Source organism: Mus caroli, unplaced genomic scaffold (assembly GCF_978045245.1).
Source record: "Mus caroli unplaced genomic scaffold, Mus_caroli_1 scaffold_2, whole genome shotgun sequence".
In the NCBI taxonomy this organism is placed as follows: domain Eukaryota; kingdom Metazoa; phylum Chordata; class Mammalia; order Rodentia; family Muridae; genus Mus; species Mus caroli.
The window spans coordinates 42,792,780-42,810,727 of NW_028227257.1; the positions used below are offsets into that span (position 1 = coordinate 42,792,780).

A 17,948-nucleotide genomic window follows, 5' to 3' on the forward strand; every position below is an offset into this window, starting at 1 on the left:
GCGGAGCCCTCGGCTTCTCAGAAAGCCTTTCCCGAAGTCCGGGCTGAGCCCCCGGGTGCCGGCCGGCCACTCCCCCTGCTTCCCCCACGCCTCTGCCCCGGCGCGGTCTGGAAAGGACGCTGGGAGCCCCTCCGAGGCTCCACGGGCATGGATTTGGGAAGGGATGGCGCGCGGCCGAGGCTTTCCCTCGAGTTTGTGGCAAGTCTGGCTCCGGGAAAGTTTTTCAAAGTTCCCAGCAGCGTCTGCCCAGGTCGCCTCTGCGGGGCGAGGAGACGGCGGCGAGCGCGCCAGTCTCGCCGCCGCCAGCACAGGGCTCTGGGCTCGCTTGCTGGGAGCGGCCCGGGTTCCCGGCGGGCAGGCCCTCCTCCCAGGGGCAAAAGCCGCAGCTGACGCAGGCGGCTCCGAAGGCGGAAGCCGCCCGCCCCAACTGCTCCGGCCGTACCGCGGCGCCTACACCTGGGGCTTGCAAGGAAGCCCAGGCTTTGCACCGAGGGGGCGGTCCAGCGGAGGCGCTCTGGGCGTCTCAGAGCCACGGGCTCCTTCACGGTCCTTCCAGGTTCCTTTCTCCTGGCCCGGATGCCCGGGCTGCCCGGGACAGTGATCTGCGTGTGGGGGCCCCTCGGGCGGCCATGCCACCCGGTCCGTCCCGCAACTTCCAACCCCTTCTCAATTTCTCCCCTCCCTAACAACCCAGAGGAAAGGGGCGTGTCCAATAGATGACACGCCCCTTATGAATATTAACAATCGCGCATGCGCCTTGTTCCGCGTGTTGGGAAGAGGTGGCCAGCCGGAGTCGCGGCTCCCAGACCGGCGCTCCGGGTCCCTTCGAGAGCCAGGCGGGCACGCGTCATTGTGTTACCTGCAGCCGGCCGGCGAGCTAGGCTCAGGTTTTTTGTTTTTTTTTTCTCCCCTCCCTCCCCGCGTTTCATGCAGCTGATCTGAAAGGGAATAAAAGGCTGCGCGTAATCATAATAATAAAAGAAGGGGAGCGCGAGAGAAGGAAAGAAAGCCGAGAGGTGGAAGAGGGGGGAGCGCCTCAAAGAAGCGATCAGAATAATAAAAGGAGGCCGGGCTCTTTGCCTTCTGGAACGCGCGGCTCTTGAAAGGGCTTTTGAAAAGTAGTGTTGTTTTCCAGTCGTGCATGCTCCAATCCACGGAGTATATTAGAGCCGGGACGCGGCGGCCGCGGGGGCAGCGACGACGGCAGCCTCGGCGGGAGCACCAGCGCTAGCAGCGGCGGCGGCGTCCGGAGTGCCCGTGGCGCGCGGCGCAGCGATGCGGTCCCCACGGACGCGCGGCCGGCCCGGGCGCCCCCTGAGTCTTCTGCTCGCCCTGCTCTGTGCCCTGCGAGCCAAGGTAGGAGTCTCTCTCCCGCTCTTGCTCCCCGCGGTCCTCTCCCTTCCCTCGTGGCGTTCTGGACGCGAGCGGCTGTGGCTCCCAGTGCTAGCTCCGGAGCCCTTGAGTACAAGGCTCCCTGACCCTGACTTTTCACCCGAGAGGCAGCACCGGGTGAGGGAACGCTGGTTCCCCAGAGGGAAGCCCCTGACCTCGAAAGATAAACTCCTCCAGGCAGGGCAAAATGCGATCATTAGGTTCTCACGGTCCTTCGGGGCACTTGTCTTAGTTTTCCCGCACTTGTGTTTTTTATGCTCCTGAACCTAGTTTTTGCAAAATTATTTTCACTTGCCACCGAGGATCTTTGGCAGCTTGGGGTGTGTGTGTGTGTGTGGGGGTCAAGGAGTCTCCAACCCCACCTTCAGAGAAAACTTTCTCATGCGTTGACCTTCCTTCCTCGCTGGCAGGTGTGCGGGGCCTCGGGTCAGTTTGAACTGGAGATCCTGTCCATGCAGAACGTGAATGGAGAGCTACAGAATGGGAACTGTTGTGGTGGAGTCCGGAACCCTGGCGACCGCAAGTGCACCCGCGACGAGTGTGACACGTACTTCAAAGTGTGCCTCAAGGAGTATCAGTCCCGCGTCACGGCCGGGGGACCCTGCAGCTTCGGCTCAGGGTCTACGCCTGTCATCGGGGGCAACACCTTCAATCTCAAGGCCAGCCGCGGCAACGACCGTAATCGCATCGTACTGCCTTTCAGTTTCGCCTGGCCGGTGAGTGAGAGACACACAGACAGAGTCGAACGCGGGGCCGAGCCCTATATTGCCTTGAGAAGGATTTAATGCCACTTGAAACTTGGCACTAAGTTGAGAGGCGTTGGGGGTGGCAAATTTGAGAGTCCAGACTACAGCTGGACCTGGACAAGATGAGCCGGGCGGGTCTTCCATTCTGGGTGGTGTCTGCTTAGCGCAGCGAAATGGGGTCTCTGAAGAGCCTTGCTGGGGGAAAGTACGCAAGGATGCTAATTTTATGCTTGCTACTTCCAGTTCCCACCCTCGACCAGGAGGTCATTATAGATGATCTCTTTGCTTAACTAATTAAAACTCGTAGTGCCCTGGAAGGCGACTGCGCATAGTCTGCCCTGCAAACGCTGTCCAAGTTGGCACCCTCCCCTTTCCCGTGAGCCGCCCCGAGGGCGGGTGTGTCCTTCCTGCAGGGTGTGGGGGAGCCGGCTTCCCGCGGCTCTAGGGGGGAGATTTTGGTGTGTTGGAGGGGTGCTCTCCCAGCCTGAAGTGGCGGCTGCAGGAGGGGGGTTGTCTCCGGCTGGCGTCCAGGCTTTAGTCTGGGAACCTCCGCCCCCTGCCGGCCCCTTCCTCCCGCCCCCGCTCGGTGCAGCCCAGGCTGCCTTACTCCCAGCGGTTCCCCAGTTCTGGAACAGCTGTGTTTGCAAACTTCCCGGGGAAGGGCGGGCGCACTCTCTGGTCCGGAGGGCACCCGGCCTCCGCAAGCCCTTCCCGCGCCTTAGTAAGGCTTAGAAGAGGCAGTCCGCTATAAGTCGTGTTTGCGGGTGCAACTGCGTGCGCCCTCATCTCCCCCTTGGCGCTCGGAGCTGCTTGAGTCCGGCGTACCGCTGGCAGACTGCGGCAGAACCCTTGCAACATCCCAAAATGGGTGGAAGGAAGATGGGTGCGATTGCAGAAGGGGAGGAAAGGGAAATGGTGGGGGGTGTGCCCGTTGTCCAGGAGGCGTGACTCGCTGCCAGGACTGGTGCTCCGCCAAGCTTGAGCTCTGAGGGTGGGTGGTAAGAGGGGGAGCTCTGTGCCCCAGAGGATTGCTTTCCGCCACGTGCTCGGATGGGGTGCGCTCTGCTGCCTCCTATCCGCGGCTTTGGGCTGTGATTTGAAACTCTGAAGAGGGGCGGGAGAGAAGCCTGTCTGGCTCTGTCTGTGTGTGAAGCTGAGCTGGCTCTTAATGTCTGCGTTTACAGGAGTTGGCCTTTGCTGTGGGTGCGATAAGACAGTTATCGAAAACATGCTATTAAGAAGGGTCTTATTTTGGCAGGGGACTGCCGCTGTAGGTGAAATCTCTTCAGATCTGAAGGTTGTGTCCGTTGTGGGATTTCACTTTTACAAAGAATATTTGTCTTGTTTGTTAATCCTCTATTAGGGAGAACTTTAAGCTAAAGAGGTTGGCCACCTTTAAATCTGGCTGGGTCCCTTCGAGCTTAGGGTGAGTACTGGCTGCCCTTGAGCTGTGTTTGGAGTTTCGGGAGGAAGGGGCCTGCAGGTGGTTCCACCCTCCCTAGGATCAGTCCGAGCCCCTCGCTTTTCACAAGACCATAAAAGGAATCTTATTAGTGATGTGGAAAAAACGGCAGGCCTGGCTGAGGTTTATTTTGGAGAGAGGGGTCAGAGGGAGGATGGCTTGGATGAAAACAGACAGACTTGCTCCACAGGCTGGCTGGGGGAAAGTGACCCAGAAGTGTGGCTGTCTGCTTTTAACACCTGGAAGAGAGAGTTCCTCACCAACAAGGAGCTGAAATGGTGTGAGTGGATGGATGGAGGGTTGCCGCCACTGCTGGGCTCCTACTCTTCAGTGCCTTCAGGCCCCACGGGTCACCAACCATGAAATAGACTCGGGTTTTCTAGAAAGAGGGAGCCCCACTGGGTCAGCACCGAGAATGTGGTTCTTTTTTGAAGCTGGGCCAAGTACATGGATCACTCCTAAACAAGTCTCCACACTGCTGCCCCCAAACAGGCCTCCTGCTAAACACAGGCTTTACTTCCCAAGAGAAACTCAAGTGTGTGTGTGTGTGTGTGTGTGTGTGTGTGTGTGTGTGTGTGTGTGTGTGTGTGTTGTTGTTGTTTTAGTTTATTTTCCTCAGTGTGGTTAGAGAACCCCCACTGTCTGGAACTTCCAAGAATGGCTCCAGGGTGAGTCTTAGCTTCAATGAAAGCCTTAAACTTCACAAGTGTTAGTAATGGGTCGCACAGCTTCATTCCCTTTGGTAATTAACACGAGAGGCTTGTTTTTAAAACGGGCTGGGGGTGTAGCTCATCAAAATCAGCATTTGCCTACCATTCTTAAAGGTCCTGGGTTTGAATTCAAGCCCCACAAACTTAATTTTTATTTCTCCTCCTTCTTGGTTAGTTTACAGTGGAATTGGTGTGGAGATGTTGGAATTCCAGAGTAGGCCATAATTTAAAAGGCAAACAAAGCCTCCAGCCTACCTTGGCCTCATAGCCACATAAGCTGCCAACCCCTAAGCAGGCACAGTTGTCTTTTGGGCTAAGTACTCCTAAATTGGCTTACGGAGAAGGGAAACACTGTGTTTGGTAAAGCTAGTTCAGTGAAGAAGGTCATGTAATTCCTGTCTTTTGATTGCTAGTATGGCCCCTGTTCGTGGCCTATAGAGGAAGAGGAGGAAATGATCTGGTAGGATTGAAACATAATCTACATCCCAGCATGTGAGACGCTCTGCAGTGGACATCCCTGCCATCCCAGTATCCCATTCATTTATACTGCCCTTGGGCTACATTCCACTCCAGTATCATTTGCTCTGGCCCCAGTCTTTTAGCTTTGTGCTTCTGATTGGGTTGTCATCCATGCTATGAGGGAGCTCAACTTGCAGCAACTAGCTTGATTTATTATTTTCCAATTTGGATACTAGGTGATAAGAGCATAGTTATGACAGGTAATTGGGCTTAGCAAGAAATTATTTGGGAATAACCATTAATAAATCACCGAAATGGTTAATTTGCACCTCCCCAAATTAGCTCAAAATCCCAGTAGTGCCTGCTCATTAAAAATGCATTAGTATAATTACTTCTGATTTTGAAAACCTCAGTCATATGGCTGCATTGGTGGCCCTAAATTTGTAATGACTTGGGGTAAAGCAACAGGGGTGTCTGGCTTTATCTCTAAATACCACTGACCCCATTCAGAGTCTTGCTGAGAGCAACTTTAATTATTTTAGGAAAAGCCAATGAAACGTGACCAATGTAGCAGAAGAGGATGCCAGCTTGAGCCCTTGTCACACTTATAGCCTCAGTAACTAAATAACAGGAGTTAAGAGTCAAGTTGCCATCAGGTAGTTAATCACAGAATCTAAATTGCCAGTCCTTGGGTATGATTATGCTGTCTGCTGTCTTTCCTCTAGATGTGTGTGGACACATGGAAGAGAGAGGAATAAGGCTCTCTTTTAAGTTAGCTTTTTTCTGTACCTCACCTGTGTGCTGAGCATGTATGCAGACAGTGCCCTTGTGTAAGTGCTAAGCACAAGGGATGATCTGTGTATGGAGAGAACATCTGTTGTTGTTGTTGTTGTTCTAAGAAATCTGCCTCAAATGTTTAAGTTGCTTTACTGGGCTTTTGGGGAACACGGAGGTAGAGTGGCTTTCAAGCACTGTAAAACAGCTGTGACCTGGAGTACTTTCTTGGTTTCTAATAGTTTTCCTTCTCCTGCAAGTATAGACCTCTCTGTGTTTTCTTCCTCCTTTTCTTGTTTCTTAGCAACTTGCTCAAACCTCCAGTACGTAAAAGAACCTGCAACCCACCAACTCCACACCCATAGTTGTATAGGGACTTGGAACTTTTGTAGAGAATAGTGAAGGCTCAGCACTGTTGGTAGCTGAATTGGTCAGAGGCAGAGGCAGCAGCAATGTAGTAGGGGTAAACCTCCTAGAGAGCCAGCAATCTGAATGCTGCCTAAGGTCTTTATAAGCTCTGGTACCTTCAGGGACACTTTGTACAGAGGGCATGTGGGAAATTTACTATGGAGGGAAAAGGCACTTTGTGAGAAAACAAGGCCAAGGCTATAAGGAGTCTTCACTTCACATGGGAGCCAGATTCGGTGTAGCCATGTTGTGGAAAGGCCTAACTTGGTTCTAGAGTGTCAGGCTTTCTATTCACATAGATTATTTCTGCGTGGATGCATAGTCTGTGGTTGTGCACACTGCCAGCTTGGTAATCCATAGTGACCAATATTCCTGAGAATTCTTCTTGGTGAAGCTTTAGAGACATACCCCTAACTAGCCCAAGGTTTTAGGATTCAAACTGTTCCCAAATGACATTTGGCTCCAGCCCTTAAATATACTTTTAACAATAATGAGTACAAAATTAACTTTTCTTCCAAGGGCTGGAAGATGCATCTGGAGGCATGAAAGTGAGGACTCTGACAGGATGGGGAGGGAGGTGAGTCTTGGGCTCAGAAAACTGGTGTTGCTAGGTTACTGCTTGGCCCACAGCAGCCCCTTGCTCCTTATTCTTAGTGTCAGTAACATCTCTCACTGGAGCAGCTCATGGACTGGGAAGACATTCCCAGGGTGGCTCCTAGTGGTTAAAGAGAGCATGTAAATAATCAAACTGAGTCCTCTACCAGCTCAGCCCAGTTTTTATGCACTTTTGGTAAATCAGTAGAAAGGCTTCTTGTTTGGGCTTGCTCTGTGTGAACTGGACGGTTGTGCTTGGCTGGCTCCGTGGTATTCTATCTATTAACCTCACCACCCTTTTGTAACTGGTGCATTTAATTATCAGTGGGATGCCTTTCAAACAGGTAAGGGTAATGATGGGAAAGGGGTTAGGGGCCTCTCATTGAGAGCCTGCAATCTGGGTATGAGCTCTGGGGCCCCTTGGTGAGTCTTTGAGGTGGGCTTTGATGAGAAAATCACTCTTTGTGGCCAGATCACACTCTATTGACATGTCAAATCCTGCAAAAATGGTCGCTTTCTGTGACTGGAGCCTCAGCTTGCATGCACGAGGGGAGTGGTCTTTTTTTTCACCCCTCACCTTGCCAAAACCCTAAAAGACAGGAATTGTGTGTGCCCACACATGGACTCTCTGAACCCTTTTTTTGTTTCACATGTTTTGTGACTGGAATATTTTATACTCTGGCCACCCAGACTCAGGCAGGACAATAGAGTTGGACGGACTGACTGAAGTGAGGATTACAGAGAAGAATGGGGCCTCTCCAGAAATACTGCTAATACAGGACAAGTGACAGGAAGCAACAGTTGAGTCAGCAGAGCGCATGCAGGGCTCCTGACAGACCTGGGGCCAGCAGGCTGTGTACAATGGCTGTGTTGGCACTCGGGACATTCCCAGGATGTGCATGCCTCTGGCGGGCCTGCCTGTCGCAGCGGTCTGGGGTTTTGGACTCCCCACGCGTGCCATTTGGATGGCGGTTTGTTTGTGTCCATCAGCTTGGCAGGAGGGGAGGCAGCCGCTTCTTAGGGCTTGGTTTGGCTACCACTGTTGCCAGGAAAAGGAAGCTCCCAGCTGCCAACACAATCACCTTTGTTTCTTACATCCCCCCCTGCTTAATGTGGCAATTAAGTGCTTACTGCTTTGCCCAGTGCCAAGGTAACCTCCATAGAGTGGGGCAGGACAAAGAATGAACCCTAGACCAGCAGCTCAAGTGTGGAGAATAGGAGGAGGAGGAGGAGGTGCCTGGTGGCCCAGCCTTGGTAAAGTGACCCTGTGACTGTGGTATACCTGGAGGGCTTTGATGCCAAGGTAAAATTGTATGGAAATCTCCCAAAAGTCCATTCTGAAAGCTGACCAGTACTTTTGATGCTTCACAAGCATGGAAGCCAGCCACCTTACTGCCAGATGTCCTTGAGCCTCAAGCTGGGAAGGGGCAGAAGTGACTCACTTGCAAATCCAGATGGAGATCTGGTAACTATCGTGTGTCTCTTGTTTTGCCTCTCAGACTACTACTCTGGGAAGACTCAGGACAAATTATGAAATCTGGGTAATTCATCAAAAATGTCTTTTATTGTTTGAACTACAGCAAAACTCCGGATTTGCTTGTTGTTTGCTTTTTTGGGTATAAAGTTAAGATCAAGCAAAACTTGCCTTTTGAAGCCCCTTACAAGCTCCCATAGGACTGGGGACTTGGCCTCTGCTGAGGATGGGTTTTGTAGCATCCAATTCCATGTGGATGATTTGTGGCTGGGTGGCATGAGGTCCACATGGTGTAAAATCTCAGTGTCCGGACATATAGCTGGGGATGTACAGAGGTCAAGCGTGGGCCTGGGAAAAATTAAAGCTCCCTAGCAACTAATAATCATTGCCAAATTATCTTGATTGTTGATCTATAGTGTGGGGATGGAGTGGGAGGGAAGAATGCCTCTTAATAAAAGCCTTGGAGGGAATCCTTTCTCTGAAGGCAGGGCACCCATGCCCCAGGAAACCTGGAACTCCAATGCATGCTTTCAAGAGAAAGCAAAGTCCAGGCTTGGCTGTTGTCTCTGCAAGTCCTTACCCTTATTCTAGCCCACCTTCAACCCCCAAAAGGAAGGCACTTGATTAGGGGAAAATATGGCCAGCCCATGGGGCTGTGGGACATTTCTTTTCTATCCAGCTGGGATAGTGTTGGTCAGCAACTTTTGAGTCCAAGACGAACCTGGCAGATGGCTTGATCTTACAAGTTCTTGTGCAAGGTCTAAGGATGCCTTCTGCCTTGAGTATGAAGCTGAGTTAATACTGCTGTGCCAGCTGGTTCCAAGGCACCTTCCTTTGCAGTGGTGTTTGTGGGTATGATGTGTGTTTAGTGCTTGTGCAAGTCTGTCAAAACTCTCAGTATCAATGCATTTAGTCAGAGGATTAATTACAGCAATATTGTTGAAGTGAAGGATGTGGGCCTCAACGTGACCAACAAATGAAGGACTTAATTATACAGAATCAGCCACACATCTGGCCTCATTTCGACTTGGCTCTCACTGTGAACCAGTAGAGAAATATAATTTCTTACTGCTCTTCGGGAAGAGTCCTATAATTTGTAGGAAGTCCTAGGGAACTTAAAGAGGCTGTAAATAAGGTGTAACTTTCACTAATAAAATATTAACGACAATAACAATGTATTTGGACCTACAACCACTAACAGGAGAGCTCAGGGTATGTGTCCTGGCTTGCCCGGTTTTGCTTGCTTTGTGAGCATTTTCCCACAGTTATCAGTGAACGAAATGGAATCCTGCTGTAAGTATGAAGCATATTTAGGCTGAATTCCAAAGCAGGGGCCTATCACAAGATATTTTTGTCGTCAGAGCAGACCTGCTGTGTCACCGAGAGAGGAGTGAGCTTGCCTTGATTTATGAATGAAACCTCCTGCTTTTCTCTCATGCCTTTCCCCTATCGGTGCCATCTCTTCCCCTGGCAGCAGTGTGTTCTGGTGGCATTGTGGTTATCTGAGCAACAGAAGCATTGTGGCAGAGCAGCGCTCCACAAACCTGTTCCAGTTCTGTTTCTTCACTGTATTTCTCCAGCACCCAGATAGGCTTAGCAAGATTCACCTCAATGACTGTTGTAAGTGAAGGTTGGAGTAAAAGTGGAAATTTGCTAATGGCTTGGGTCTTGGGGTGAAGCAGGGATGGGGTTCAGAGACATGCTTAGAAGATTAAAAAAAAAAAAGGAACTGGCATCTTGCCAGCCTCCAGGGAATTGTTTAGTTACTGAACTGATTATTCCAGGAATGTTAGATCTTATTGACAGATACATTCATCAATAAACATAACCCATCGATGTGCAGTGCCCGTCTCCTTTGTGCTTTCTCCCACAGACAGCCACAACCCACCCCACCATGGAAGCTAGGTTGCTGCCTTTGTCTTAAGTCTTTGAGCCTTACCCCTCCTTTTTCCTAGAGTCACCTGATACTTGTGGGAGCTGGGATGGTCTCACACAGACAGGGCTTTCAAAGGGGTTCTGAAAAGGAAAAGGGGGCCTCCCTGGGGACTGCCCCACCAGGGCCCAAAGCGTAACCTTAGCAGTTCTCTCTCAGGACAAATACCTGAGTAGGTTGGCTTGGGATAAATTCTTTGTGTGGGTTTTTTTCTCATGCACTGGGACTAGGGATGGAAAAGTTTTGGGAAACCTATATGCTACATGTTCCCATATAGGGAGGTACTACTACTTTCTGACCAGGATTTGGGGCAACTTGGCTTGCTGGGTGTGAGCCCCAGTGTTCTCCTGCTAGGAGAAAGGAGTTATTTGTCAACCTGTGAAGAGCACTGCAGAGAGAAGAGGTTGGTCAGGCTTCAAATACCCTGTTGCCTTTTTTCTGCCTTCTATTTTGGGTTGGTTCCTGGTACCAGAGCACCAGAGCCTGCAGGCAGCATCAGCATTGACCCCTGTATCTGAATCGCTAAACTTTGCTTATCTGTCTTGCAGAGGTCCTACACTTTGCTGGTGGAGGCCTGGGATTCCAGTAATGACACTATTCGTAAGTATCTCATCAGGAATTCTTCTTTAAATGCTGGTGCGTTTAAAGTGCTGTGCTTGGAAGCACAGAGGAAAGCCTCCAGTGTCCCACCCCAACCATGGGCTGAACCTCTCCGGGGGCTCTATTCCTTAACTTCTAGAACTTTCAACTGAAATATTAAGTAGCCAGAATAGACTCCCAGTTTATTCAGTCCTTGCAGAAAGGGACATAGTTTATCTCTGGATAGAGATCTTAATGGTTTTACAACTTTAAAACCTTGTAGACTGCCAAAGGATCAAAGTAGTGACTTTTTAAAAGTCCATTTAAACTTTAAGTGAGCATTTAATCTCTCATCAGAAAGATAAAGCTGTAAAGGGTGGTGCTGGGCTCTAAAGACCAACCTTAAATTTCACTCAGTGGGCAGGTGAGCCCCACGCCAGCCTGAGTTTCCCACACTGCTCACCACAAACCTCCCATTGAAGCCGAATTTCAGAGCCCCCCGCAGTCATGACCTGCCCTGTCCATTTTGAAAGATGGCTCTGTTTTCTGGGCAGGTTGCTTTTCAGGCCTGCAGAGAAGTGGCTGGGGGTGGTGGGGTGTGTGGAGAGGCAGTGAAGGTGTACTCTGCTGATGGTGGTCAACTCTATTGTAACATGTTCGTTCTCCCTCACAGTGAAATAGACAGTTCCTCCTTTATCACCAGAGCCTGGTTGCCTTTGGAAAACCTGATTCACTCTGACATTTTTTATCTGTTCAGGAAAGAGTGTTGATCCGTTGTTTTGCCTTTGCCCTCTGCTCTCAGAATGCCTCACATCCTCTACTTCTCTCATTTACTCACCCTTTCTTATTTTTTTTTTTCAACATCACTGTGCTTTCCCACCATAGGTAAAGGTACTGAGTATCCAGCATGGGCCTAGTCACAGCTGCTCATAAACTCAATGGCAGCTCAACATGGCTGACTTTTTGGGCCTCTTAGGGTCACACAATCCTTGGCAAGCCCTGGTGTGCAGCAGGCTGCCTGTCACTGGGATTACTTTCTTGCTTTGCTATTCAGCTATTTAGACAGCAGCCCTGCCTAGGAGGGAGTTTGTGGAAGGCCAGGATCTGAGCTGTCTCATTGTGATAGACATTTATGCTTTGAGGTTAGTGGTAGGACACATTGCCAGGCTTGGTTGATGCCAGCCAAGGTCATAGATACCTGTTTGCCCTCCCCACAAAACACTGAGCTCTGCATGGACATTCTATCATTGTACCCTTAATGTACAAAATGCTGGGTAGGGGACAGAAGTGGGCCTTCTGAGTGCACTGGTGCCAGAACTGAGGCTGGGAGAAGATTCCTGCCCAGCATCTGTAGAATCTCTGCTAAGCTATCTGTCATCTCACTTTCCAGGGCTATGCCTCCAGGGACCTGAGGCCTGCCCACAGTTCCCCATACTTATCCACATTTCCAGGCAATGGAAATCTCTACATTTTGGGACTCCTGGATATCTCATTTCTTCCTAGGGTAACTAGTCTCTGGATAGGAGACAAAGAAGACTGAGATGAGAACAGTTTGCTTTCAGATCTCACTTTTTAGAAAGTGAGACACAGTCCCAGATGCCCATCACAGTTATAGAAACTTACAGTATGAGCCTTGGGCTTTGTGGTCTATCTGCTTTTCTGTCGACTCTAATTATTTTTCATCTATATTTTCCAAGGTACCACAAATTGCAGAGTCAAAGCCAAATTCGAGGTTCAAGAGCACTCCCCTTTAATGGAGCCCTTTCTGGGTGACAGGCACCAGTATTGGGACAGCTAGTGCCATACGCCATTCATTTGGAAGGCCCCTATGTACTTTATGTAGCATCTGTATCTACACAGCTTCCAACTTCTGAATAGTCTTGATCTTTTGCTCTCCATATGAGCCCAGCTGCCTCCTGCCATGTCTATTGCTGCCCTGATCCACTTCACTGCCTGCTTATACCTTCAGAGTTCGTGTTACTGCTACATGGCCTGTCATTACTGGCTCTCCCTGGTCAGCTTTCAATATCTTCTCCATTCTTGGGCCATCTTTTTTTTTTTTTCCTTGAGCATAACATTTGATGGTCACCCTGGTGGTAGAAGCTAACAGCTCACGGGCTTTCTATAGCTCTTGGTCAGATCTATGTATGCCTTTTCTTCCTGATGGCTTGTCTTAACACACCGTGTCTACTGTGTCTGTTTCCTAGCCATTCTTGATTCACTTGTATCCTGGAGTGTATCACATTACTTTCTTGTCTCAGGACCTTTGTGCGTACTGTTTGTATGTTTGGCTCCCTGTTTTCTTTACCCTCTGCCCTTACAAAGCATCTGAGGATGTCAAGGAGGAGCCCGGTAGTGTGGGCTGTTCTTTGGTTGCAAAGTTCATCAAGTTGCAAACATCCTGGCTTTGCTTGTAACTTATAGGCAGATCCCCAAGTTTGGGTCAGAATTCCTTTTCACATCAGCTCTGTAGATATCCCCAAGGAAGGTTCTGCTTGCCATTCTTTGGTCTGTGCCTATTTGCAAAAACTCAAGTATAAGTCTAGACTAATGCTCTTTTCCAGCCCTAAGGCTGGAGCTACCCCAGGTGAGCTGCCCCTGTCCTTAATGGTCTAAGCTAATGGGAGAGCTGAGTCAGGTGGCAGGGTAGAATCATCACACAGTAAACTCGGGCTCTGTAACCCAGACAGTGTAGAGCATGCTACATATTTTGTAACCTCGTGCCTCGGTGGTTGTAAAGTTATTTCCATTGCTTTGTTAGCTACTTACCCTTCTGTGGATTCTGAAGTTACCTTCTGAAGTTACCTTCTGAATTTCCTGAAAGTTAGGTAGAAAGTGCACCGAACTATACAGAGTCATTCGTTAAGGCACATGGCTACTGTGTTTAATAATTTCTTCATTAAGCACTTAGAGCAACACCGTAATAGCCCACTACATTTCTCAACGGAACCAGCAAAGCAAACAGGTAGTTAGTGGAGAGGCATTTTTGCCATTCTTTGGTCTGTGTGTATTTGCAAAAACTTGAGTACAGTGTGACATGCATGCACGTGGTTCTACATGTTACTGAATGTAAGCTACAGGTACGTGGGCTTTCAAGGCTTGCCCTGCCCACACCGCGGTCCAGACTGGCTGGGGCTGTGTTGGTTGTGTGTAGAGCCACCCAGGAGTTGTTCTCCTGGTCACCTGTAGGGCTTGTCTAGCTTTGTCAAAGAGCACAGGCTCAAGGCCTAGAAAAACAGTGGTGTGGGTGTACAGGAATCACAAAGACATTGAAAGTAGGTCCTAAGTTGCCTCTCCAAGGTGGCCTTGAATTTGACAAGGTGATGACTAGCAGGTTTAAGAAAACAAACACAGCACCAGGCTGAGTGCTGACTTAGAGCCTTGTCTGTTCACATCCTCCTGTACTTCTTGCTTCTGGGCTTTAAAGCTATTTTAGTACCTGTCTCTTAGACTAGCTTGTAGGTGACCTCAGGAGAGGGGCCAGTCATACTGCTTCTGGGAACTGTTGGGCTCTAGACATTTGCTTTGCCTCTCAGGCATCTTTAAGGTACCTGACTTAAAACAGACACAAACAAACCAAATGCCTTGACCTACCTGTCTGCAGGCTGAGATGAATTTAGTCATATCTGCCAGAGAAGAGTGAACTGAATTATGTTTTTGCTGTTGGTGATGGAATGCCAGCTTAAAAGAGTTTATTAGTGATTTGTTTGTTTTTCACATATTACAATCCACCCCGTGGCCCTCAGTGAGGAATTTTGAAATGGAACTTTTTCTAAGCAAGACTTGCAAGTAAAATGTAAAAAAGAAAAAACAAAACAAGACAAAACACTAACCTTGTCTGGAATAGTAAAATTTCTTTCAGAGCAAAATCTCCTAAGGTGCAGCTTTCTATAACATTTAGGAGTTTTTGCAAATTTGATATGGACAGCAATATGTTAGAAAAGTTGGCAAAGGATACTGGTCACAGGAACAAATAAAAATACTGTCACTAAAGGTCAGTTAAAACAGGAGACACTATTGTATCTGTTGGACGTGTTGTACAGAGACGAGAAACTGAGCTGTGATACTGTTGCTGAGGTAGCACCTTATGCTGAGGGCCTGCAGGTTTTGCTGGCAGGTATCTGTACATCACCTGGGGATGGAATGTGTTGTTTGTGTCCACTGAATCTGTTAGGATATTTCTTGCTGCTGGCCAACATGCATTCAACATGCTTATTGTAGCTTTGAATAACAAGAGGCTAACTTTTTAAAAAATATATATATATATTTTTAAAGACTTTCTTTTTTTATGTATGAGAGTACACTGTTGGTGTCTTCAGACACACCAGAAGAAGGCATCTGATCCCATTACAGATAGTTGTGAGCTACCATGTGGTCGCTAGGAATTGAACTCAGGACCTCTGGAAGAGCAGTCAGTGCTCTTAACCACTGAGCCATCTAGCTCTCCATCCCTGCGAGAGACTAACTCTAATGTCTTGAATGCCTATAGATCAAGGAAGAGGTGCATTTATTCAATGCTGTTTCCAGGCACCTGACAACTAGTTTGAATGGTAAATGGGCATACAAAGACCAGGGTACAGCTCTTGTTACTATTTTTTTTAATAACAGTTTGATTTTTGTACTGTGTGTGTTTCTAGTCCGAAAGTAGGCAAAATGGTCAAATCAGAAGATGCTAATGTGACTGTTAGTGAGTTTCATCTTTTTCTCCCCCTCTAGAACCTGATAGCATAATTGAAAAGGCTTCTCACTCAGGCATGATAAACCCTAGCCGGCAATGGCAGACACTGAAACAAAACACAGGGATTGCCCACTTCGAGTATCAGATCCGCGTGACCTGTGATGACCACTACTATGGCTTTGGCTGCAATAAGTTCTGTCGTCCCAGAGATGACTTCTTTGGACATTATGCCTGTGACCAGAATGGCAACAAAACTTGCATGGAAGGCTGGATGGGTCCTGATTGCAACAAAGGTATGCAAGCATGCAACTGGATGCATAAAACCGCAAATGATGTTGGCTTATCAGTTTGGGTACCAGGTTCTCACCCTTACAGCAGTGGGGTGGCAGAGTGGGATGCTGCTGCTATCATTATCTTAGATTGAAGCATGAAGATCGCTGTGTGTAGAAGATTCTGTTAGTGCCCTGTCCGGAGTCCCCGTTACCAGCTGGTGTCCCCATCCCCCAGCTGCTGTGAGTGTTGGCTGCTAAGAGCTCGCAGCTGCTCCTTCTCCAGGGAGTTGTCCTTGGCCAGGCAGGAGCCACTCTCTGCCCCATCCCTGCAGGGAACAGTTACTGAGTGGCTGACTGGGGAGGGGGGCAGGGGGGTGATGTTGGGAAGGCCAGCCTCTTTGCTTTAACACTGTGGAGTAAGATTCACACTCTGGAGGTTCCCCTGGGATCACACTGAAGTCAGACCCCAGCTGAGACCACATCCTTGCTCAGCTCCTCCTTAGGCCTCATCTGGCTCCCCATTCCTTCCTCCTATTACCAAATCTCCTCCTCAGACTACTGAGAAGAGCCTGATGTCAAACAGGAACAGGCCAAGCCAGTGATGTTTGAACAGACAGTGCTATGGGAAATGACTGTCACTGAGCTCACATGTCACTGCAGCAAGTTTCACTGGGCATCTTTGAGGTTGTGGCATTAAAGGTGGTGGGGGAAGTAGGTGGTAACCTTGGGAGTCCCTTACTGTCTTTTGCCCCTTATACTAGAATTAAGTAATTCTAATTCCTAGCAAAAGAGTTGGAGGTCACAGCACAACAGATGCTATGCCCTCACGGACATATAATATTCCTTGCTGGTCTTGCAAAAATCATTAGATAAACTCCTCCTTTTAGCTTTAAATTGTGCGGAATGATGCAGGAAAGGATATTTGGTCTCTTAGGAAGTATTCCTGTCTACCTGGTATCTGGCGACAGTAGTTTGTTTAAACTGGAATTGATGACAGAAGAAATTGCTCAATATTTTAAAATTCAGTAGCAATTACTTAAGTTCTGTGTTCTTTGAGTGTCCACTTGATTTCTTTCTTTCTGTGAGCAAGTATAGAACAGCTTTGTGAGGTTACTGTCTGCAAGATTAGCTTGCCAGGTTTTTTAGCTCCGTGGGATTGTTGAAACCAGGCATTTAGTGGGAGGATCACCTGAAAATACCATGCTAGGACAGTGTTGGGGAAGGGAAGGCGAATGAATGAATAAATATCTTCATTTTTTTTTCTTGATGAGGGGGGAACTAGGCCCTGACAGGGCTCAAGGAATAAACATGTTGAGGAACCCCCTAATTTGTCCCCAAACAATGTTGTGACTTGAGGATCTACTAACATGGCCTTGGAGTTTGAACCTGGATTTAGTTGGGCCCCCAATTCTATGTACTAGACCATTTGCATGACTGTGGCCCGCAAGGCATAGACAGTGCTTATGTAACTTTCCAATGATTTTTTTTTTCCAGCTATCTGCCGACAGGGCTGCAGTCCCAAGCATGGGTCTTGTAAACTTCCAGGTGACTGCAGGTAAACGACCAACTGATTGAACTCTAGTAATCAATCACTTTCTCTCCTCCCCACCCCACCCCCGCCCTTTCTCTCCCTTTCTCTTTGATGCAAGACAGAAAACCTGACTTCCTTATGAATGTGCCTCGTTATTTTCTCTGGAGGATGAAAAAATTAGGGGAAAACACAAAACAAAACAGGCACGTGAGAAGCATAATGAATCATACCAGCTGTTTGGTGGAATGTACCCTTCTTCATTGGTGCTGGGGGGTTGGTTGAGTCAAAACCCCAAACCAAAATCCTTAATGGGCATAGCTGGCATCTTTGTGTATTAACTGTTCTGTAAATTGGTAAGACCTATTTGTAATCTTTCTTAAGTGCTAATGGACTGGACTGGGGCAAAGCTTTGTTTCCCCTGTCTCCTCCTCCACCCTGACTTTTCCTCTGGCCCCCTCCCCCACTTTTCCCATCAATAGGCAAAAGTCCAGCATTCTTTAGAATGGGATTAGTACAATCTCCTGGCCCCTTTGCAGTGGGAGCTGCACTGTTGCTGGAGGTTAATGGCTGTGCTGGAATCTGCTCGGTGGAGCCTGATGAATGTAGACTTTGCTGCTGGCCTTTGAAGTCTGTTCTTTATGGTCCAGGGACAATACTGAAACCAAACGGAAACCTACCCAGCCTGTTTCCCCTTCCGATGCCGGTTTTGGGGGCTTTTTGAAATGTACATTATGCCAATTTGGAAAAAGACTTGTTTCAGGAAATACCTTTGGGGTCTGTGGCATTTTTGACTAGTCTCAGGCTTTATTCTCCCTGAAGCCTTTAAGAATTAGCAAATTTGATGAGACACTAAATGGACCCTCTTCAAGTCCTGTCACCTTTGCTCTGGAAGGCTGCACTGACTTGAGACAAAGACAGTTTTGAAACAGTCTAAAG

General features: G+C 48.6%; 1 protein-coding gene across 1 annotated transcript in view; it reads left to right on the top strand.

Moving 5' to 3' along the window:
• The first annotated feature begins 782 nt into the window (after positions 1-782).
• Positions 783-17,948, top strand: part of Jag1 (jagged canonical Notch ligand 1) — a 34,903-nt gene continuing 17,737 nt past the window's right edge. Inside the window, exons 1-5 of the mRNA XM_021183066.3 lie at positions 783-1,356; positions 1,803-2,108; positions 10,501-10,552; positions 15,248-15,502; positions 16,976-17,036. Of these exons, the coding sequence (XP_021038725.1) occupies positions 1,276-1,356; positions 1,803-2,108; positions 10,501-10,552; positions 15,248-15,502; positions 16,976-17,036 (755 nt within the window). The 5' untranslated portion in view covers positions 783-1,275. The remainder of the gene's footprint in view (positions 1,357-1,802; positions 2,109-10,500; positions 10,553-15,247; positions 15,503-16,975; positions 17,037-17,948) is intronic.